Here is a 24017-nt window from a genome sequence, read left to right as displayed (position 1 = left end):
AGCACCACGACACACACTGGTGAGTATGGCAGGGTTGGGGGGCAGCCACCAAGGACACAGCCCACGTCCATGCCACCCTACAAAGTCAGCCCAGTGGCTTGACCTCTGGGAGTGACATTGGTTGTCATCCTCTTTGTTGAAAAGCCTATCAGCCTTTCTTCCCTTCAGTTTCCCTCCTTCCTTTCTTCTTTCCTGTCTTCCTCCCTCTACCTCTCCTCTGAAGGGTAACAGAACACAGACCCCGGAATATGCCACTTTGGTACACTGATTTGAGCTACAGGCGCTTGAAAAACAGCAGATGCACGGAGAGTCCTCTGAACTCCCCTTACCTGCCGACAGTCGGGCCCTCCCAAAGGAACTCAACTGTCAGACATCCCTTCACGGAGTCTCAGCCACCAGGAACACTGACTCTTGTCACAGGAGAGGAGACTGGAGTCCACAGCAGACCAGACTCTGTCACACTCGGTCGGGCTTCCCATCTGCTCTTCTCAGGACACGTTCACCTTCCCAAACCACTTCTCTCCCCTCCGGCCCTCTCCCCTTTCCCTTTTAAGATGGTATTTAAGCCTGAGTTCTAAGTCACTTCAGGGAATTCCCCTGGGTATCTCCCATGTACACATGTGGTAAACATGTTAACGTCTGTTTTTCTCTCGTTAATGTCTTTTATTATGGGACTCTAAGCCAAGAATTCAGAAGAGACAGAGGCTGCAGACAGGCCCAGAGGAGGACTGACCCCTCACTCAGCAGCAGTAAGGCCACCCCCCCCCCAAGGCCTAAGGCTCAGGTCACAGTTTTGCAAAGGGCAGCACACTCACCTCCCGACTCACACAGCCCTCCTGGAAGACCATGCCTCATCTCAGCCCCCCAAGACCTCCCCCGAGACCTGCCCAAGCCAGCCAAGGCTGGGTGGGCAACCCGAACTATTCCTTCACTTCATCTCCCATGGCTAGAGGACATATTTGTGCAAGTGACACACCCCACCCCGACCACCAGCAGTGACTGCTTACCCGTCCCTCATGCTGCAGCTCGGCCCTCTTCCTCTGGCACCATTCTCTCCGACGCTCAAGGAGCAGGATGTGACTAAGGGCAGGATGGGCAGACACAGATAGAAACCGATTTTCCAAATAACCGTTTCTTCAAAAGGACATAATTCTAGGAGAAAAGGGAACAGACACCAAGTATAAACAAAAGCTCTTCTGCATGACTCTCCTTTAATTAGAATGGCTACTAACTAAAAGCAACAATGTGGGCCCTGGCCAGTTGGCTCAGTGGTAGAGCGTCGGCCTGGCGTGCAGAAGTCCCGGGTTCGATTCCCGGCCAAGGCACACAGGAGAAGCACCCATCTGCTTCTCCACCCCTCCCCCTCTCCTTCCTCTCTGTCTCTCTCTTTCCCTCCCGCAGCCAAGGCTCCATTGGAGCAGAGATGGCCTGGGCGCTGGGGATGGCTCGTTGGCCTCTGCCCCAGGCGCTAGAGTGGCTCTGGTTGCAACAGAGCAACGCCCCGGATGGGCAGAGCATTGCCCCCGGTGGGCATGCCGGGTGGATCCCGGTCGGGCGCATGCGGGAGTCTGTCTGACTGTCTCTCCTTGTTTCCAGCTTCAGAAAAATACAAAAATAAATAAAAATAAAAAAATAAAAGCAACAATGTTAGTTCATGAAAGGTTAATGGAATTCATGTTTTGGAAATGCAGAATGCAACACAGACTTTGCCAGAAACACCATCTAACCTTCATTCTCTTTAATTATTCGGTCAGAATAATTTCCTGAGAGCAGGTTTACTCCCTGGATGGCTTTAATTAAATACCATTGAACTTTGAAGTTAACATCAACTCATCCAACAACTCAAATTTCAAATTAATATGCTGTCTAACACAGAGGTTTGTGTCCTAAGTAGGGATGTGGTGGGAGAGGGGAAGATGGGGCCTAACAAGTATTAAGCCAATTCTGGAACATTTTCCATCTATCCCCCACCCTCTCCAGTGGCCAGAAACTTGCATAACCCGTCCCGGGCCACCCTAAAGAGAGGGCCCAGGCTGAGCTGGGCAACCCAGCTGCCTCCTTCCTGGGCTTCTCCCAGTCCTGGGCTCAGGCTCTCCTCTCTCAAGGGCTTTAGCACAGGCCTGGTCCAGCCAGACCCTCCAGTGGGCTCCACGCGCCTCCGCCCCACTCTGGCCTCCGGCCTTCTCTAGGGAGCCGAGACATGTGAGGAGAACTGGCCCAGCACTCCACCAGGCTCGGGGCCCCAGGAACCCCCCGTTTTCTCAGCTGCCTCCTGGCACTTCGCTCAGGCCCCGGGGGACTGCCTCCCTCCTTTTCTGCCCGTGAAAACTAAGGTCCCTGATTCTGTCAGAGGTACTTTATAGCCATACCAAGGCCCTTTTGCAAAGAGTTTCTGCTTCTTTCTAACTTTTTCCCTGTTAAATGGAGGCTACCCCACCATTTCTCACAGCCTGGGGCAGCTTCAGCCAACTTCCATCAGAATGTGATATTTGGAGTTGGCAAAGAGTCCAATCTAGCTGGCACACGTTGGACAGTGTGAAGGACCTATACTTGGGCCCTGAGGTACAGCCATGTGATCATGACAAAGCTCATGCCAGACAATGTCGGAGCCAGAGAAGGCATCATGTCCCAGCAGGGCTGTGTTAGCACTTGAGGTAAAAAATATAAGGAATGCTATTCCCAGCCACTCTGCGTGACCACTCCCAGTAGTGCCTTGCAACAGCTTCCTTTGGAAATCAGCTCCAACAGGCCCGGTGCCTGAGCACCAGCAGCATCTGGGCTCAGTACGCCATACGCAAGGTCCTGCAGCAGTATGGCGCCCTGGAGATACACCAAGCTCAGGATTCCTGACTCCTGATTCCAGCTTACATGAGTGACAGCTGCTGATGACAGAGGAGACTGCAGTGACCCATCCACTCCAATACTACCTCAGGGGGCGGCGGAGAGCAAGTTATGAAGGCAGACCTGCTACAGCTGAGGTGCAATACATTTCCCCAGGGAGAAGCCACAGCTGAGCTCCCACCTGCATCCGCCCAGCAGCTGTCCTAAGGTAACAAACCTCAGTCCCAAGGAGCTCCCTCCTCAGGACTGGTAAGGGATAAAAGTGGAATTCCTCCACAACAAGAAAGTTTCTTAACCAAATGGTTTATTAACTCTAATACATGAGTGATACCCTAATAAAGGACCTAAAATAAATTTTAAACTTTAAAATAATATTTAAAAAGAGTAATTTTGAAAGAGTGCTTAATAAAGGCAAAGGCGTCTGATTCATCTTTGGGCCCTTGCACCTATTGGATGTGTTTTTGCACACTCATTAAACATCTGAAAGAGGCAGAGCATTAGTGGAACTCCTTGATGTCCATGGGTCAGAGGAGGCCCCAGACAACCAAGAATGACAACTAATGAACCTGAGGAGACGAACACTTAAGGACAGGACCCCACTTCTCAACCAACCCAACATGGGCAGTCTCTGGTGATAGATTACAGCAATCCAACCCAGGATATGCGCAGTCAAATGTCAAATAAATGTATTAAATCACTGGGAACAGATAGCATCAGATGTCTAAGCAATCCATCATTATTGCCTCTGGTGTATCCTCAAGCTATAGAAGATCAATGAGCCAGAAAGCCAGGCATCCGGCCCAGAGCCACACTCATAAAGGAGAGAAAAAGTATATAAATCAAAGAAAGCTAGCCAGTGTTATAGAAGTCTCTCCCTCCTTCACCGTGAAACGGACAGCTTCACACAGAGTCCCAGCAGGCAAGGGCCCAGGACGAGAAGGCAAGCTGGCTGACGGAGAAAACAAAGGCTAAGTGGGCCTCCTCTGAAAGAACTGTAAAGGAGCCTTTGCGACCTTTCTTGCTCTTGTGCACCCTAAAGAATTTTGAAAATCTATGTGGACCCTTTCACATATGTAAGTTTAATGTCTAAACCTCTTTTTTCATCATTCTAAGTTTAAAATAGCTGTAAGAAGTAGTTTCTGGTGTAATGTAAATAATGGCTTAAACTATTAAGTCACTCATAAATGCATCCAACGGTATGCAAATACAACTGCAATTAAGACACCTAACCATCTAGTTAAAAATACAAATGTCTACTTAACAGAAACTTTTTCTTGAACCTGTATTTCCATTTCACTCCTCCAACTAGAATTTTACCCCCACAAATGTTACCCTAATATAACATGTTTTTAGGATTGAAAGTTTCTTACTGATCACTTGTAATTCTCTGTAAAATATTAAAATTTAAATTTGGTTAAATTTCCTGTGACCATAATGTTATTCAAAATGCACCCCAATCAGAGAGAGGGAGCTGGCTTGTTTCCACGGATGAATCTCGGTAACCGTTAGTTTCAGCCCCAATTCCATTCCTTTTAAAATATTTTTACAGATAAACACTGTTCTCATAAATAACTAGATGGTAATGGAAGTTCTTTAATAGTAGTATCTCTGAATTCTTTGAACTCCTGAGTTATACACCAAAAGTAATGTAGTGACCTATTATCAAAATTATTATTTTTAGTGAGAGGGAGGGACGAAGAGAGAGGGACAGACAGGAAGGGAGAGAGATGAGAAGCAGCAAGTTAATTATTCATTGATTGCTTTCTCATATGTGCCTTGATCAGGGGTCTCCAGCTGAGCCAATGACTCCTTGCTGAAGCCAGTGACTTTGGGCCTCAAGCCAGTGACCTGTGGGCTCAAGCCAGCAACCATGGAATCATGTCTATAATCCCACATTCAAGCTGCCAACACTGTGCTCAAGCTGGTGAGTCTGCACTCAAGCTGGTGACCTCAGGATTTTGAACCTGGGTCCTCAGTGTCCTAGGCCAATGCTCTATCCACTGTACCACTGCCTTATTAAGCTCAAAATTATTTTTAATGACCACTGACAACTCAATTGCTCCCTCTTTCAATTTTGTTAAAAGCAAAGACTCAGAAAACTTAACTTGCAAAAAAGATTTGGTACCCAGACATTAGTCCCATTCTCAACATTACCAATACTTGGAGTTATGCCCATGGCCCCCAGAGATGGTTTCTATACTCCAGGGCAACACTCCTCATGGTCTGAATGAAATGAGTGAGGGGTCTGCTTCCTTTCATTTCATAGAGTGGCAAAGATTATACAGAATCCTTGAGCCAGGTGTTGTTCTCAGGCTGCTAAATTTTAGGAAGGGTAAAGGAAGCTAAGGACCTAAAAATCGATTCCTTTAAAACTGTATGTTGGCTGGGTACCCTAGGGAATCTTCCTAACCTGGGGGTTTGTGAGCCCAGACCCTCTTATGAAGACCAACCACATGGCCTGGAGGATGCTAGGAGAGTCTATGTCCCTCTATTAACAGCCTCTCATTGTCCTCTGAGTAAACAAACCAACCTGGCAAGGGTTCAAAGTGCTTAGGTGGAATAATCCTCTGAGAGTCTAGTGAAAGGCTCAGAGCCATGTGCTCAGGCCCAGGTACAGGCCCTGAGCTGCTTCTCTGCTTCTCTGCACGCCCCCACAGCCTGGCTCCGAGCAGCTGGCTGGCCCAGTGGAAGACACCTGACCCAAAGTGCATCGGGGGCACTGATATTCTCTCCCCTAGAATTTGGAGCTGATTTTCAGTAGCTGAACAATTATTTCCTACCATATGCAATGAGAAACAGAGAAAGCTGGTCCACAGAAACAGAACTACCTAACTACACAGCCAAGAGATTGACAGAAAGGACAACCACCTCGGTCCTAAAGGGGAGTCCTGCCTGACCAGGAGGTGGCGCAGTGGATAGAGCTTCGGAGTGGGATGTGGAAGACCCAGGTTCGAGACCCTGAGGTCGCCAGCTTGAGTGTGGGCTCAACTGGTTTGAGCAAGGGCTCACCAGCTTGGACCCAAGGTCGCTGGCTCAAGCAAGGCCCGCGGTCAAGGCACGTGTGAGAAAGCAATCAATGAACAACTAAGGTGTCACAACTAAAGGAGAGTCCTTGTGAGGCCCAACTGCGCTTGGGTTCTGGAAATGCCCCTTTCTGCATAGGCTGGTTTTAGTGAATTTCTGTGACTTGTAGTCAGTAGAGGTTTGGCTCAGACATGAGTCAGCAGATACTATCTCTGAGGATGTCAGCCTGACGGGCCAATGACATTAATGGCATTTTCAAAAAGGATTGTGACACAAGAGGGCAAAGTACATGAATAGACAGTTCACCAAAAAAAGAAATAAAATGTACCTTCAAAAATATTTTAAAAATTAAAAATAAGATTTTAAAAATTAAGAATAAATTTTAAATAAAAGAATGATATTCAACATCACTAATTACAATAGGAAGACAATTTAAACCAAAGAAATTTTTATCACTTACAAGTCTGGCAAAGGAGAGGTAGACCAGGCGCCCCTCACCAAGGCTAGACGGGAACATAGGTAATCACCATCTCTCGGCGAGGAGCAGCCATCAGAATTGGGAATGTACACTCTCTTTGCCTTGCAAGTCTCACTGCTAGAAGTTATCGTGCAAATATACTCAAACAAAGAAATGACAAAAATATTATACATTAAAGCAATGTTTGTGAAAGCAAAAAATGTAAGACTAACCATCCAAAGGAGACTAAATAAACCACAGCGTATTCACAAAAGGGAATGCAATACAGAAAAATAAAGCAGAGAACCATTACAAGCAAGTAGTAAGAATGTACAATACCATTCAGGCAAAAATAAAACAGGCAGAGACTACATCTCTATATATGAACAGAGCATGCCTGAAAGTGAACAGAGGAAATGGGTGGAGAAAATACAAGGTCAGCAGGGAAAGCATCTCGTGTCAGAAAAGGGAGAGATGTGCACAGACTGACGGGCATGTCAATAGGACACAGAAACCAAATTTCAGCTGAATTGGAGCATCAGAATGAGTAACAACAGAGATGGTTATCACATTAAATGAGAAAATTACACTAAAATTTTTTAAAGGGGGGTAACTCATCTTCACAGAAAAGTGTCAACATTGTAGAGGAAATGATAGACTAGAAAACCACTTTTTACAGCCACATTACAAACAAATGATTCCAAGAATCACCAATGAACACTAACACTGGGTGTAAAGCTACTGAAGACCAGATATCCTAGTCTCAAATACCATCCCACAGATTACTTATTAATTACGGAGGAAAAAGGTATCTTTACAAGGGAGAAATCTGACAGACAACATCTTAATTATCTAATTCAAATGACCAATAATGGGACAAACTGGTATCAAATACTACCTGATATAGTAAGGATACCACAGCTTATATGAAGAATTCCTGACAAAAATGTTTAACCTACACCCAATCATTAGGAGACAATTAGATAAATCCACGTTAAAGGGTATTTTGTAAAACACTGGCCTGAACTCTTCAAATAGGTCAGTGTCATGATGGACACTGGGAGCTGTTCTGGATAAAAGGAGGGTAATGGGATATCACAACCACATGCAATGTGTGATCCTTGAGTGGATCCCAGACCCAAAACCAAAACAAAAAAGCAACTGCTGGTGGGGATTTAAACTGGTCTGGCAGTCCCTCACAAGTTAAATATGGAGTTACCATATGACCCAGCATGTCCACTCCTAGGTATGTACCCAAGAAACATAAAAACATATGTCCATACAAAAATTTGTATACCAACGTGCAAAAAGACATTACTCATAATAGTCAAAAGTGGAAATAACCCAAATGTCCATCAACTGATGAACAGATAAACAAAATGTGGTATATCCATATAATGAAATATTATTCCGCCATAGAAAAGAATGAAGTACTTTATATGGATGAACCTCAAAATCATTACAGTGAAAGGAGCCAGATACAAAAGATCACTTATATGATTATATAAACCAATCTACAGAAACAGAAAACAGGTTAGTGATTCTAGGGGTAAAGGCAGGTGAAGAAGGGGAATGACTGCTAATGGGGCATAGGGTTTCCCCTTAGGGTAATAAAATTTTAAAACAAATTTGTGGCAATAGTAGCACAATTCAGTGTACTAAAAACCACTGCATTGTACACTTTAATTAGGGGAATTATATGGTATGTGAATTTTATCACAATAAAGCTGTTATTTTTTAAAAAACATAACTATAAAGGGCACATTATTACCTGGGAAAAATTAAATATAGAATATATATTAGATATTAGTATTGTTACCAATGTTAAATTGGATGTGATAACTGCATTATATCCTTATTCTTAGGAGATACTGGCTAAAGTATTTATAACAATTATCATAATTCTGTAGCTTAATCTTTAATGGTTCAGCTAAAAACCAAATGTGTATGTGTATGTACATTCATTGTGTGCCTGTGTTTGTGAGAAAGTAAGGAAACGCAAAGGTGGCAACATTGATAACTGGTGATGTAAGTGAAGGATGCACAGGTGTATTCTGTACTATTCTTACAATGTTTCTATTTTCTGAAATTTTTCAAAATAAAATTTGAAGGACATACCAAAGAACAATAAACTTTAGACTTATACAGACAAATAATGGCTTCCTAGCCTGTGGGAATGCTATTGTTTTCAAACACCATATTTTATCCTCAGTAAGAAATCACTATTCTTTGCTATGGCAAAATACAGACCACCATTTCACATATAAAAATTCCAACTTTCTTCAGCATTAACATAGGGATGTGAATCTACCAATTGTGACAGCACAGGAAACTAATGTCTAAATGACTGTGAGTTACAGACACATTTCACTAAGGGGCAAGCAGGTTTCCTATAAGGAACCATATGGTAATCATCAATATGCCAGTAGCCTTCTATTACTTGACTTTGAGAAACCATTTTGTAAAGATTATACGGTGCCAAATTAAAAAGAAAGAAATTAGACGCAGGTTAAAGATGCCTCTGGTGTTCTAAAATTATTTTGAAAGATCATCTAAAAAAATTTCAAACTTGAGATTTTTTTCATTCATGTATTTATTCCACAATCAAAATAAAGTCATAATTTAAAAATCATAACATTTTTAAAAGGTAAAGGAGATTGTGTCACAGCTTCATTAATAAACAGACATCGATCTAAACTGCAGCACTAAACAGGTGTTCTGTTCCCATGATGGAATAAATACATAATAATTACACATAAATTTTCACTGAAGGTCTGAGATGAGGCAAATAACCCTTTGAAACAAACTGCCCAATGAAGAAGAGGCATGCTGCAAATAATCTCCATTAACATTTCACTGCTGGATGGAAAAATCCCTAAGGTAACAACAAACTCAGACCCCTCCTTTCATGCACCTGGCCTCGGCTTTTGTCTTCCTTCCTCAGACATATCCAAACTCAGAAAGGCTTCTGCACCCCATTTGAAAAAGGCCGCCGGAGTCCCCACGGGCCTCAGAGCAGACTGCTGGTAGCGAGCCGTATGCAACCTTCCTCCAGAACCTCTAGGGAAATCACGAGCCCAAACTCGAGAGCAGCAGCATTGCTTCGCACAACTGCTTTAACTGTCGAATGAGCTCTGAAAGGCCATGAGCATTTCATAAACACACCAAATCACTGTCTTACTATCTTTCTCTTTTTTCTTATAAAATGTTAAGTAGACCATTCAAGTAAAACTCCAAAGGGTTTATGTGCCAAAAACAAACCAGTCCTTTGCAGCCTAACTCATTTGTTTCTGGGCTGTGAAGCCATGTAGAGAGCGATGAGGCAGTAGATGGTCCCTCCCACTGTCAGCGCCATGGTGGTCCGGTACAGCATTTGGTCAGGCAGGCCTCTTTTCAGGTGGATGGGCACACCGTCAGATTTCTTGAAAGAATGATCAAGGACATGGTTAACAAGGAAAGGATTTATAATTTAGGCTACTAAAGAAAAAATGTCTCTACTTTGAAACTAATCCATCAACACATTTCAGTGGGAAAAGCCATAATTCATTAAAATGGTAATTAAAATACTAGTATATTTTCTTATAAATATATCTAAAGCGAGTAAGTCCAAAGTCATTCTCCAAAATGCAGTCTCAGGAATGGGCAGGCAACAAATTCCAAATTTCTAAGGAATGTATCATATTGCTCAACTAGGAAAGAAGCACTTGTGCATTTTTTTTTAAACATAAAGGTAATTAGCAGCTAACCAAAGAACTGTAGGCACAAGAAATGCTCTACATTTAGTGTGACTTCTTGATCGAAGTGGATGATGTCTGGGAGCACATGTCAGTTAATAGGTTCAAAGCCAGTTCTGTAGTCAGCTGCCTTCCTCCCATTAAGTTCTTAAATCCCTGTTTAATGATGAGATCCATAAAATGTTTAATCCCTTATTTTGCACATTCTCCAAAATCCCTCCCCACTGCAACTCAAGACCCAAATGCCTGCTCAAGACTTATCAGATAAAAAAGAATTAAACTGATCAGAAGTCCCCAAGCCAGTCCTGAATCTGGGCATACTTTGGAGGAGGGAGAAGCTTCCTTCCAGCAACAGCGCAGCAGGCCCCAGCGCTCCCACAGCACCTGAGAGGTCACTGACCTCTCAATGAGCTGTTTATAGATTAATGGTAACAACATTTTAAAATCCAATTCTGGCTTTTCTCTGTTGATCAGCAAACCCAAGAGAGCTCCTCCACTTCTAACAACAGCTCAGTGAATTTTAATATCAAGGAGGCAAAAAACAATTAGAAGAAAACTCGATGCCAAAAGTCACTCATTGCGTGTGTCACAAAGCTAAATATATACTAGATTAATCAGAATGGTATTACAGATTACACATACTGTTGCTTCCTCCATCCAATATATGCAATTTTATAACCTGCATATCCTCAAATCCTGATGAGGAAATTAATCACCCTCTCTTTCATCAGTTTCTACGTATACAGAGTTCTACTAGTTTATGGCTCAAACTAAAACCAAGTGAATTCTAGTTTAAAGAAAAAGAGAGAAGGTGGGTAGTAAATTAGACTAGACAAAGACTCAGTTTCATAGGGGTTTTTTTTAACCTATTTAGGTTAGAACGTTGTCCCAATACGCCAAGGTTGCAGGCTCAAACCCTGGTCAGGGCACATAACAAGCAACCAATAAATGTATAAACAAGTGAAACAACAAATCGGTTTCTCTTTCTGAAAATCAATCAATAAATTTTTAAAAATTATTTCTTTCACAGGCTTCTCTGTTCCTCAAGCATCTTCTCTCACCTGGAAAAACTTCTGCAGTTCTGGAACTCTGTTTTTCCCAGCATAATCGTAAGCAGTGTAAACAGAAGTCAGTTTAGTTGGTGTGGCAAATATGATAGGCGGCGCTTCCGTGGAAATCACAGGCTTTAATCCCTACAGGAAAAAGAAAATGTCAAGTTGAAAATATGCCTGGGCACCTGAACAAGCCTTTCAAGGAGCAGGCTGTCTGGGACAGTGGAGGCAGTCATTCAACCACATGAAAGGGAAAGTAAGTCTCTTCAATTCTGTATTACAAGGCTGTTACTTTCTTAGGTTTACAGTTTAAAATCCTCAAACTTTCAACAAAACACCTAGTCCACTTTCCAGAGCAACCCTCTCAAGAAATTCCTGCTATCAAGAATGGGGAGTGATGAGGAGCGCATAGGGAGAAGGGAGCAAAAACTAAAGGCCCAAACTGAACTTCTAGAAATACCTATTGTGTTGACCTTATCAAATCAGTAAAAGTTTAAAATCTGTATAAACTTTGGTTTGATTTCAAGAGAGACCTGGCTGTCCCTCGGCTTCTCTTAGAGAGGTGCACTAACATGGGCTCTCTAATCCCAGAGGTCTTCAGACTCTTTCCACACACTCAGTAAAGGACTACCTCAATGTGGAAGAACCTGGAATGGTACCAGACTTGTCTTTCAGAACCAGAACACAAACACAAAGCAAGAAAATTAGAGTAATTAATTTAATTAGAGTAATTCATTTTCCAGCATTAATAAACATGCAAGTTTAAAGACATTTGTTTATAAAAACAGAAAAAGGAAACCTCAGTGTTTGCCTCTATGACATGTGTATGACAGTAACAGTATCTACCTCTGAAAGGACTGCCTGAGGTAACAAATACACTGATCACAGAAATTAGGGGATATTTTATAGCTTCATATTCATTTTGAAATATCCCCTAATTTTTGTGAGCAGTATCTGTGCCTAAAGTAGTGTCTGGCACACGGAGGTATTCTATATAAATTGAATGAGATTAGGGGGCTAACAATGGTTTAGTATTTATAGCTCTCACAGCAACATGAATAAAGGACAAATACACAGGCTTAAAAAACCTAAGAGGGAAGAAAAATGAAGTGCTGACAAATTTATACACAATGAACCTTGAAAACTCTATGCTGAGTTAAACAAGCCAGTCACAAAAGACCACATTATTATATGATCCCTTTCATATGACAGCCCAAAACAGGAAAATCTACAGAGACAGAGTAGATTACTGGTTGCTTAGGGTTGGGGGTGAAGACTAGGGGGATCCATCTGAAAGGTTTCTTTTCGAGGTGATGGAAACACTCTAAAATTAACATGGTGGTGGTTGCACATTATCTGTGAATACACTAAAAACATTTAACAGTACATTTTTTTTTTTTTTTTTTTTTTTTTTCTGAAGCTGGAAACGGGGAGAAACGGTCAGACAAGACTCCCGCAGGCGCCCGACCGGGATCCACCCGGCACGCCCACCAGGGGCTACGCTCTGCCCACCAGGGGGCGATGCTCTGCCCCTCTGGGGCGTGGCTCTGCCGAGACCAAAGCCACTCTAGCACCTGGGGCAGAGGCCAAGGAGCCATCCCCAGCGCCCGGGCCATCTTTGCTCCAATGGAGCCTTGGCTGTGGGAGGGGAAGAGAGAGACAGAGAGGAAGGAGGGAGGGGTGGAGAAGCAAATGGGCGCTTCTCCTATGTGCCCTGGCCAGGAATCGAACCCGGGTCCCCCACACGCCAGGCCCACACTCTACCGCTGAGCCAACCGGCCAGGGCGTACATTTTAGATGAGTAAATATATGGTATGTGAATTACATCTCAATAAAGCAGTTATTTTTAAAAAAGAAATCTAAGGCCCCTGGCCCACCTCTAACAAGTCATGGATGTGGACCTCCCAAAAAGGGCTCCAACCCCCTTTTGCACCCAGAAACACCCCCTACTCCTGCAAACCCGTCTTTAGCACTACTGGTCCACAGCTCAGAGGAGGCCTGTGGTTCCCCCCAACACAAAAAAACAGCAGGGAAAGCAACACAACTTTAGATAGACAGAAAAGAAAAGAGAGAAGAGGGAGGGGAGGGGTGGAAAAGAGGGAGATGAAGGAATCTAGGGGGGAAACCCTGGTCTCCTATCTGAAGTAACTCCGCAGGGCAGAGAGAGAGATGGTTCTCCAAAATAACCTGCAGATTAAAATTAAAAACTTAGAGTTCCAATAAAACCACATCCTTTTATATTAAATTCTAACTAGGGAAGATAAAAATTTAAATTTAGAAAGTAGAGTTCAAACCCAGCCCCCTCCATTTTACAGATGGAAATGGAAACCCTTTGCCTAAATAAATAAATACAATTGTCATACCCCTGGTTCCTGATCTCTTCAAAGAAATCTAAATTTACCTATAATTGACAAAACCTAGACAAAAAGTCAAAAATTGAAAACCTCAATGTTACTCCCACCAGGCAGGCATTAGATCAACAGGGCAACAAAAAGGTATAAGTAAACTCGACTTCTATTTCTTCAGACACAGTCCTGTAAATGGGGCTGAATCATGACATTTATTCTGTACTGCACTTACTCAACTCACATATATTACTGAGCACTTACTCTGTACTGAAAATGCACAATGAATAAGGCAGATACAATCTCTGCTATTCTGAATATTAATGTTGTGGAATAACAGTTAATATCTGAGACTTTGTATGTGCTCAGCATCGTGTTAATTTAAGCATTTCATACGCAGCATTTCATTTAATCCTGACAGCAACCCTAGGGAAATGTTACTATTCCCTTTTTACAGAGGAGAGAAATGGATGGGAGGAGGGGGGTAACTTGCCTGAGATCACAGAGCAAAGAGACAGAGCCAAGTGTCAAAACTCAAACCTCTCTAAAGTCCAGAGACCTGGGTTTTAAATATTTCACTACAGCCCCACCCACTGCCCTTCAACTACTGCTTAAAAACAACAATACACTTAAAGAGAAAGTTTGATCAATGAGCTGTTACTCTACATCCGGTATATAATAAACTCAAACAGACTCAGGAGTCTGAGATGGGAAGGAGTGACCCTAACCACTGAAATAACAAGGCTTAAAAGGGTCTCTCTTTGAACTGGAGAATTTTACATACTCCCGTATTCTGTAAGCAATTTGTATTTCCTCCTTATGATCATTTCCCCTTGAACAAAAATTTAAAAGCACTTCCTAGCAAGCATATCCAAAAATGGTTTGAAATTAAATTCATGTTTTAAAAGATTAATGTAAAAGCATTTTTAGACAGGATTGTACTTGTTTTGTGTTTGTTCACCCACAGTGATTCAAACTACAGCAAACATTTAGAACAATATCTGAAAACAGTATCAACCATCTTAACAGTTTTAAATAATTTCCTATTTCCATTTATAACACTGTGAAAGTTTAGAATATAGAATTTTAAAGTTACCTATCATCCCATTATCTTATCCCACCAATTATAAATTATATATTCTCGTCTTTTTTCACAGACACATTTTAGTATCTTTATAGTCTTAATGTAAAGTCCTACATTCTGCTTTTTATCATTTATAATAAGCATTTGTTTCAGGTTCTTATACAACCTTCATAACTAAATTTACTCTTCACATCAACCCTGTAAATGAGGTATTGTCAGCTGACATTCCACATAATTAAAAGAAAACTCAGAAGCCCATGAGGAAGACAGGATTCAAACCTACACATTATTTTTTTTTTTTCATTTTTCTGAAGCTAGAAACAGGGAGAGACAGTCAGACTCCCGCATGCGCCCGACCGGGATCCACCCGGCACGCCCACCATGGGGCGACGCTCTGCCCACCAGGGGGCGATGCTCTGCCCATCCTGGGCATCGCCATGTTGCGACCAGAGCCACTCTAGCGCCTGAGGCAGAGGCCACAGAGCCATCCCCAGCGCCCGGGCCATCTTTGCTCCAATGGAGCCTTGGCTGCAGGAGGGGAAGAGAGAGACAGAGAGGAAAGCACGGCGGAGGGGTGGAGAAGCAAATGGGCGCTTCTCCTGTGTGCCCTGGCCGGGAATCGAACCCAGGTCCTCTGCACGCTAGGACCTACACATTTTTTTTTACACCATACTATCAATGATTCAGCTGTCCTAGCCTCACAGGTAAAAGGAATGAATGTGATGGGAAGGTACTTCACCCACTTATCATTGAACCTAATGATTTAAGAGCAGTCAACGTTTCCTATGTCCCAAGGCAGCTGGATAGGGCTAGCGTTATGGTTCAAGAGTGGACTTGACCAGCTAGGAAGCTGTATTTACAGGAAGAGACCTAGAGCAAAATCCCTTTAGTACTTCCTCTTCCAGGGCTACGGCTACCCCAACCCAGCAACATTATGAGCCTTAAACATGCTTCTCCCCATCTTAATAAATGACAATGCTATCATTCCATATACTCATGCCAGAAGCCTTGGAATTATTCTTAATACCTCTTGCTCACACATCTGCAAATCCCTTTGGCTCTACCTTCTAAATATATTCAGAAACTAACCGCTTCTCACCCACCTCCACCAATACACGCTCTGGTCCAAACCCCTGGCTTTCTACAACTGGTTACCCTGCTTTCAGCCTTGCCGCCCTACAGTCTACATTCTAAATGCAGCAACCAGTGAATGTGATCAAACATAAGTAATCACTACTCAGCTCAAATCCCCCCAAAGGCTTCCTATCTCACTGAACAAAACTCAACGTTCTTACAATGGCTTTCAGAAACCTACGAGATGCACCCCTCAACCCCGGCCCACCTTACATCGTCCCCTTCTCTGCCCATCCACTGCTGGACCAGCACCTTACACTTCCCAATGGCGTGTTCCATCTGCTTAGCATGCTGTTCTCCAGGTCTCTGCATGACTTGCACCTTCACCTTCAAGTCTTTGCCCATATGTCACCTTCTCAGTGAGAACTTCTCTTAACCACCCTTTTTAAAGATGCATGTCCTTCCCCTGCTAATAATCTATCCCCCTTTTCTGCTTTATTTTTCTCCACAGCACTGATCACTGTCAACATAATATATTCCACTTTGTTTACTGTTCCTCCCCCTATTAATGGAAGTCCCATGAGGGCAGGACTTTGGCATGTTTTGTTCACTGCTCTTATTTCCCAAGACTTAGAAAAGCAACTGGCACAGAGAGCGCATTCGGTAAATATTTATTGAATGCGTAAGTAAGCAAAGAAAGTCTATAGTTTCACCACAATGCAGACTTGAATATTTCAGAACCAAAATCATATAAATCAGCACCTGATAGCTGAGCCTGCATAACAACAGGAAAACAACTGCAAGCTGTTCTTAAAATAAGTGGACTGTAGGCCAAACAGAAAACATAGGTTTTGCATATTAATATCAATAGACTCTTGGCTGTTTGCTCAATCACTACCTTTATAATTAAGAGCCATTCAATCGTAACCAGGTTTAGCAGTTGAGTTCTTCCTAGTCTATTTTTAGTTGCTCCAAGTTTTGGGTTTTTTTTTTTAATTTTCGAAGTTAGAAGCAGGGAGGCAGTCAGACAGACTCCTGGATGCACCCGACTGGGATCCACCTGGCATGCCCACCGGGTGCGATGCTCTGCCCATCTGGGGCGTTGCTCTGTTGCAGCCAGTGCCATTCTAGCACCTGAGGCAGAGGCCATGGAACCATCCTCAGCGCCTGGGCCAACTTTTTGCTCCAATGGAGCCTTGGCTGCAGGAGGGGAAGAGAAAGACAGAGAGGAAGGAGAGGGGGAGGGGTGGAGAAGCAGATGGGCTTCTGTGTGCCCTGGCTGGGAATCGAACCTGGGACTTCCACACGCCAGGTTGATGCTCTACTGCTGAGCCAACTGGCCAGGGTTGCTCCAAAAAAAAATTTTTTTTTTAGAGGAGGGGGAGAGAGAGAGAGAGAGAGAGAGAGAGAGAGAGAAAAGGGGGAGGAGCAGGAAGCATCAACTCCCATATGTGCCTTGACCAGCCAAGCCAGGGTTTTGAACCAGCAACCTCAGTGTTTCCAGGTTGATGCTTTATCCACTGCGCCACCACAGGTAAGGCAGCTCCAAAATTTTTAAGAGTAAAGTGAGGCCCTGGCCAGTTGGCTCAGTGGTAGAGCATCGGCCTGGCGTGCAGGAGTCCTGGTTCGATTCCCGGCCAGGGCACACAGGAGAAGCACCCATCTGCTTCTCCACCCCTCCCCCTCTCCTTCCTCTCTGTCTCTCTCTTCCCCTCCCACAGCCAAGGCTCCATTGGAGCAAGGTTGGCCCGGGCACTGAGGATGGCTCTGTGGCCTCTGCCTCAAGTGCTGGAATGGCTCTGGCTGCAACAGAGCAACGCCCCAGATGGGCAGAGCATCGCCCCCTGGTGGGCATGCCGGGTGGATCCCAGTCGGGCACATGCGGGAGTCTGTCTGACTGCTTCCCCATTTCCAACTTCAGAAAAATACAACCCCCCCCCTAAAAAAAGAGTAAAGTGAACATGACTTTTACCCACCAAAGTTGACTGGCTCAAAGTTTTCCTTTTCTCTTACCTTCTATGTCTAGGGAGGAGGAAGGAAGGTAGAGAAGTTATTTTAAAAATTATTAACGTTTACATGACAGAAACCTATGAACTCTTTCACTGTGATTTAGGACATCTTTCATTCCATAGTGGGTCAAATCTGTGTTCCTGACACCTCACATACTCTGCTTGTCCAAAGTTTACCCAGTTTCTCACAAGTCAGGAGCTACCTGTGTCTGTGGACAGCATCACAACCCTCCATTTCCTGGTCACCTGGGTTTCTCCTTCCTCATCCCTATTGGCTCCCGCATCAATTGGTAAGTCCTTATTCCCAGACCTGACTCTTTCTCTGTTTTTACTCAGAAGACTCTCACGATTTTATAGGTCTAACAGGATCCCTGGCACTGGTCTCTCCCAGTCATATGCTTTCAAAGCATAGCTCTGGTCATACCTTGCTCCCCCATAAACCTTTCATGAAACTAAGGTGTTGGGAAAACAGCTGTATTAGGTTTGCTCGCTTGTACTTTGCCTGATTAGTGTGTGAGCACGTGGCAGCCCCACGTGTGTACAGTCTATGTAAGGCTATGGGTGCTTGCCCTCAGGGTGGATGGTGGATTGCAGATTGCCTGGCCACCACTGTGGGAGTTCGTTTTTTGAAGTTTGTTCGTTTGCTGCCGTGAGAAGAGGTTTTCCCCTGCCTGTCTGCTCGTCTGCCATTGTGAGACTCTATTAAACAGGAATGGCCCACTGCTTCCCAGCCCCGCAGTTCCTCTACCGTTTGCGCAAATTCAATGCGGATCTGCCTGGCCTCGGCCACCGGCATCACGTAAGGGTAAGCAGCATGTCCTTGTTTCAACCTCTGGACAGGACTCTACCACTACTTTCTGCATTGTTGCTTTGTAAACCCCCACCCATTTCTCACAAAATTAAATCCTCACCCTAGGCCCTTCATGATCTACCTCTATCCCCCACAGCCACACTTAATCAGCGATTCCTCTGTGGCCCCCTCTCCTCCATCACTCAGTTCCCTTTACGTAGAACATTCTGCCAGCTTAAATGGCAGAGAAACTACTAAGTCATATAGTAAAATTAAGTTCCACTTTTTAACAAACTGCCAAACTATTTTCCAAAGTGGCTACACCATTTTACATCCCCACCAGCAATGTACCAGGGTTCCAGTTTCTCCACATTCTCCCCAACACCTGTAGTCCGTCTTGATTTTTAGCAGGTATGAAATGGTATCTCAAAGATTTTGATTTGCGCCTGACCAGGCGGTGGCACAGTGGATAGAGCATCGGACTGGGATGCGGAAGACCCAGGTTCGAGACCCTGAGGTTGCCAGCTTGAGCGCGGGCTCATCTGGTTTGAGCAAAGCTCATCAGCTTGGACCCAAGGTCGCTGACTTCAGCAAGGGGTTACTCGGTCTGCGGTAGCCCCACGGTCAAGGCACATATGAGAAAGCAATCAATGAACAACTAAAGTGTCGCAACAAAAAACTAATGATTGATGCTTCTCATCTCTCTCCGTTCCTGTCTGTCTGTCCCTATCTATCCCTCTCTCTGACTCTCTGTCTCTGAAAAAAGGAAAAAATTTTGATTTGCATTTCCCTAATAACTAATGATGTTGATCATCTTTTCACATGTTTATTATCCTCAATTTAATGGCAACACAAGTGAAGGTATGCAAGATGCTTTCCAATCAACCACTGGAAAATACTCTTCCCACATTACTTGCCAACAAGCTGATTTATAAATCCCTACAAACACTATTGTTAGAGAACTAGCTTTTCCCTATTAGGTTGCTCAATGCATGCTCAGTTATTCAATGTACCTTATATAATACTAGAAGTTACAAATGTCTACATTTTCCAGTGCGGTTTCCCAGAAGGAAAAGGTGAAGTACTGTGCTCCTAATTACTGAAGTCAGAACACCTGGTTTGGAGGATGCCTGTCACAATCACTCTGAAATCTACAATTCATACAAAGCCTACATGTTATCACTTCTTCCAACATAACTTAAGAAATTCATCAGTAACTAAGAAGTTCACATTCTCAAGAGAAACACAATTCAAGAGGTGCTAGACCCCTGAAAGCCCTAGCTGTACCAAATGCATCTCAGGAGACTCCTGCTCTGAGTGCCAATTCAACTGCAATATATGTTCATTTTAGTCTAAAACTTCACCTTTTCGTTTGTAGGTAACAAAACCTAGGTTATGCTAAAACTCTACTAAAAGAGCACCAACAGAATAGTGATATATTCATATAATAAATCCTACTACATAGCAATAAAAAGAAATGACTACTAATACATGAAACGTGAATGAACTTCAAAAATGTTGAGAAAAGAAGACTTACATAAAAGACTACCATGTGGTCCCATTTATACAAAATTCAAAAATAGGCAAAACTACCTATTTATAGTGATAAAAGTCAGACTACAGAGATGGACAGGGACTGGGAGGAAAAAGTAAGATGGAACCTTCCTAGTTTTAGTATGCTAAAACTCAAATTACAACATTTAACAGATATGACAGAAATGGCTACTTTCCTATAATCTGTAAATGAAATCAGTACAAACAATTTCTTCTTTAGACCTCATTACCAATTTGGTTTCAGTGACTCAACACTGGTTTCCCTTCTAATCTTGGGTTGTCCTTTTGATAAATTTTTCTTCTCCACCCTCCCTTCATGTTTCTGTAGTCTGACTGATTTTATTCCCACTTTTCTTCCCTATATACTCCCTGGGTGATCCCACCACCACCACCACCATCACCAGCAGACCCTACTCCCACCTTTGGGATGAAGATACCCAGATCTAAGAAACTCCATATTCACAAATCCAGCTGTTAACAGATGTATCACAAGCTCAAAATTTATAAAAAACCGTTGCCCTTCTTCTTGCCCTCCGTATCCTAGCTAATAGCACATCTTAGATTGAAATCATTCTTAACCATCCTCCCACCTGTACAAGGTTCAGTGTCCCACAGAAAAAGGAGGTTAATAATGAAGTATATCTTTAGACCCTACCTGGGCCCCCTACTATTCCAGCCCAGTTTTCCGATTGTGTATCTTATCAATTTTTCCTCCTCCACTTTATGAGGATGAGAAATAAATACGATGGAAGCTCAGACTCAGCTCTTGGGAGAATAGCTACCACTTACTTACCCAGTACCAACCACCTGCCAATGATCGCTGGTCACTTGACACACCTCATGTAATGTGTCCTGCGGCTGCTCTAGATGAGTTCACAATAAAGTAACTTGGTCAAGGTCATAAAATAAAGCAGCAAAGTCAGGATTTGTGCAAAAATTAAGAATACGGAACTCTGAGGTCTCTCATCTTTCAATACAAGGTAGAGCTGAATATCCAATTGGCAAAATGACTGAAACCGGAATTCTTTTCAGACCATTCAGATAAGACGCATCCGTCAAACATTTTACAGTTGAGAACGCGCAAGCTCGTTGCGTGTAACCACCCAGACTCACTAAACATTTCAATGAACCTGTTAATTCTGATCACACAGCCTCTCCTGACCCTACTGAGTCCCTCAATGCCGACATTCCAGCTCTCCAATCTCGTGCTTGGATAAGGCTGCCTTTTGGGCTGAGGCAGAGGGCTGACAATGGGACACTGAGGAGACAAAAAGCAGGGCCGCATTTACAATGACAAAGTCGAACTCTGGACTTGGTCGGGTCACATTCTGGACCCCACCAACCCACGAGACAACTCACGAGCCACAAGCAACGAGTCCAGGGGTCACCTTGACCCCTGCTGAGTGGCAGGCCCAACTTCCGGCCAGGCCAGCTCCGCCGGGGGAGCAACTACAGAACTAGAAGCCCCCACGGCCGCCGCAGGTGGCTGCGGAGAGGCTCCAGGAGGTACGGGCGACCTAAATTAAACCGGGCAGCCGCCTCGTCCGGCTCTGGCGACGCAACTGCCTGGCCATGGCGCTCAGGTCACCACTTCTCCTGTCCTAACCGGCGCGGTGCTACCCGTACCTGCGGGCTATAGGCATCGGAAGCCCATGCTCCCACCAATTTCTGCGTGAAGCCGCTAAATTTATAGTACATTGCGCCAATGTCCGGCTACTCGCAGCCTCTGCCTGCGCGACCGCCTCAAGGAAGGACCCTGTTTACCGGCGGTGGCCCCAATGCTCAGCACAAGGACCCTGTGGATAAGAGACGGGCTGCCCACAGATCGCCTAATTTAAAATGTGTCTTTTTAAGCCACATAAAGGAAGAAGCTGGGTTCTCAGGGCCAAGAAGGGAAAATTAATCTCAGGAGTGCATGGAAAGACGCTATATAGGGGTTTGTAGGAAATATGGGGTTCCCGCTTTCCCCACATTTGGATTCGGGCAGAGCCAAGACGCCTCAGAAGTCTGCGGACCAGATCGAAGCCTAGGGACCTGCCGGGGCGGAGTAGGTCGCACTCTGGGCGGGGCATCGGGCTGGGGGCGGGGTTAGGGCGGGCCAGCAGGGTCTGGGCGGGGTGACTACTCAACTTAGTGCAACTCTTTCTTCCGCTACCTGCTGCCTCGCTCTTACTGGCTGGGCCCAGCAGTAGGTACCCAGGGGCCAGGCTTCTCTGACAACGTGGGAATGGGGAGCAAATAAAAGTTGGGAACACCTGCTGGGAGCTGTTTGGTACCAGGGGTTGTTAGGGGTTTTGCCTCCTGGGCTTTGTGTAGAAAAAAATGTGTAGTGACGTAAACTTCAGGCTCCAGAATGTAATTTTGGGACTTTCTCAGAGCTAGTTTCTACTTTTACCTGAGTTTTTTCCGAACTCGTTATTCATTCTTTTCCTGGCTTCTGCCCTTTGAGATAAATGAGGTGGAGAGTGGAGGGAAGTGGGTTAGAAACAATGGAAAAGCCTGTACCTTGAGCCTAAAAGATTCAGGATTACAACTTTCAGTTCAGGTAGAATTCTCTTTTGTTCAATTTAAAGATTTTTTTAAAACTGTTTTTAAAATTTTTTTTTTTAATTTATTCATTTTAGAGAGGGTGGAGGGGGGAGAGAGAGAAGGGGGAGGAGCAGGAAGCATCAACTCCCATATGTGCCTTGACCAGACAAGCCAGGGGTTTCAAACCAGTGACCTCAGCATTCCAGGTCGATGCTTTATCCACTGTGCCACCGCAGGTCAGGCTAAAGATGTTTTTTGATCCTTCAATATGTGCAAGGTGCTGTATAAAAGGAGTATACTAGTTTCCTACCTGTAGGGGTGAACAAGCCTCTTCTTAGCTTAAAACATCTAGCCACAGGTTTTCACAAGCATATTATAGGTTCTTTTACAGTGCTCTTATGAAAACATCTGGCAAATTGATGGGTGATGCCCTATATAACACTGTCCATAAATAAACTCATTGAATCTTTACAACAATCTATGAGATAGGTGCTATTACCGTCTCCATCTTACAGTACAGAGAAACAAGGCTCAGAAAAGGTAAGAGTACTGTCCAGATCAGCTATTAGTCAGTGGCAGAGCTAGATATCTGACTCAAAAAGTCTGTACCCTTAGCATTTCATTATAAATAGGCATAAATTCATCCTGAGAAGAGGAGGACGAAGGCTGAGTACTCCAGAGCTAGGGTGTACACCCGTGTCCCGGCTTTGGCAGGTGTAAACCGAAGAGCCCTGGTTGTTGAGCAATGCCAGTGCTCTGAAGAGCAAAGATTTCAGGTTTTTCATATGATCAGCCAATCCAAGGTCACTGCTTTTACAAAGCAGCATTGTGACATAATGGAAAGAAAATGCGATTTGGGTTTAAGTCACTGTTTCTTCAAACCTGAATGATTTGCAACTTGTCATGTCCATTTTCTGAGCCTCGTTTGCCTCTTCTGTAAGTTGTACTCATCATCATCATATTGTCCCTCCCTAGTGTTCCGAGAACAGTTCAGTAGGTTTTAAAGCTTACCCAAATGTTACATTGCTGATCTTAACCTTGAGTCATTTTACTTAAAAAAAAAATATTTTTTTAGCCTGACCTGTGGTGGCGCAGTGGATAAAGTGTCAACCTGGGTCACCGGTTCGAAACCCTGGCCTTGCCTGGTCAAGGCATATATGGGAGTTGATGCTTCCTGCTCCTCCCCCCCCCCTTCTCTCTCTTTTCTCTCTCTGCTCTCTCTCTAAAAATAAAATCTAAAAAAATTATTTTTAATTTTATTTATTGACTTTAGAGAGAGAAGAAGGGAGAGCAAGAGAGAGACAGGAACATTGCTCTGTTCTTGTCTGTACCCTGACTGTGGATTGAACTGACAACCTCTGCACTCAGGACGATGCTCCAACCAACCGAGCCATCCGGCCAGGGCAAGTCATTTCACTTTTTCATAGTTCTTGGCTATATATAAGAATTCTTTTTTCTTGGTGAATGTTAATTAATTAATTAAACACCAGAATCTCTAGTACCAAGAAAGGGGAATGAGCTTGC

General features: G+C 43.9%; 1 protein-coding gene across 1 annotated transcript; it reads right to left on the bottom strand.

Moving 5' to 3' along the window:
• Positions 1-8990: 8990 nt before the first annotated feature.
• Positions 8991-21745, bottom strand: COX7A2L (cytochrome c oxidase subunit 7A2 like). The gene is made up of 3 exons (XM_066378413.1): positions 21591-21745; positions 11118-11249; positions 8991-9743 (listed from the first exon to the last, which is right to left on the bottom strand). The coding sequence occupies exons 1-3, from the start codon at positions 21660-21662 to the stop codon at positions 9603-9605; spliced, it is 345 nt and encodes a 114-aa protein (XP_066234510.1). The 5' UTR covers positions 21663-21745; the 3' UTR covers positions 8991-9602.
• Positions 21746-24017: the final 2272 nt, after the last annotated feature.

This window comes from Saccopteryx leptura, chromosome 3 (assembly GCF_036850995.1).
Source record: "Saccopteryx leptura isolate mSacLep1 chromosome 3, mSacLep1_pri_phased_curated, whole genome shotgun sequence".
Taxonomy (NCBI): domain Eukaryota; kingdom Metazoa; phylum Chordata; class Mammalia; order Chiroptera; family Emballonuridae; genus Saccopteryx; species Saccopteryx leptura.
The sequence above is the reverse complement of the archived record's forward strand: the minus strand, read 5'-3'. Positions and strand labels throughout refer to the sequence as shown.

Coding starts and splice junctions, on each gene's coding strand:
- COX7A2L (XM_066378413.1), bottom strand. CDS start 21,662: ATGTACTATAAATTTAGCGGCTTCACGCAGAAATTGGTGGGAGCATGG. Junction 11,250..21,590: donor CCGATGCCTATAGCCCGCAG/GTACGGGTAGCA, acceptor TTTTTCCTGTAG/GGATTAAAGCCTGTGATTTC. Junction 9,744..11,117: donor AACTGCAGAAGTTTTTCCAG/GTGAGAGAAGAT, acceptor CATTCTTTCAAG/AAATCTGACGGTGTGCCCAT.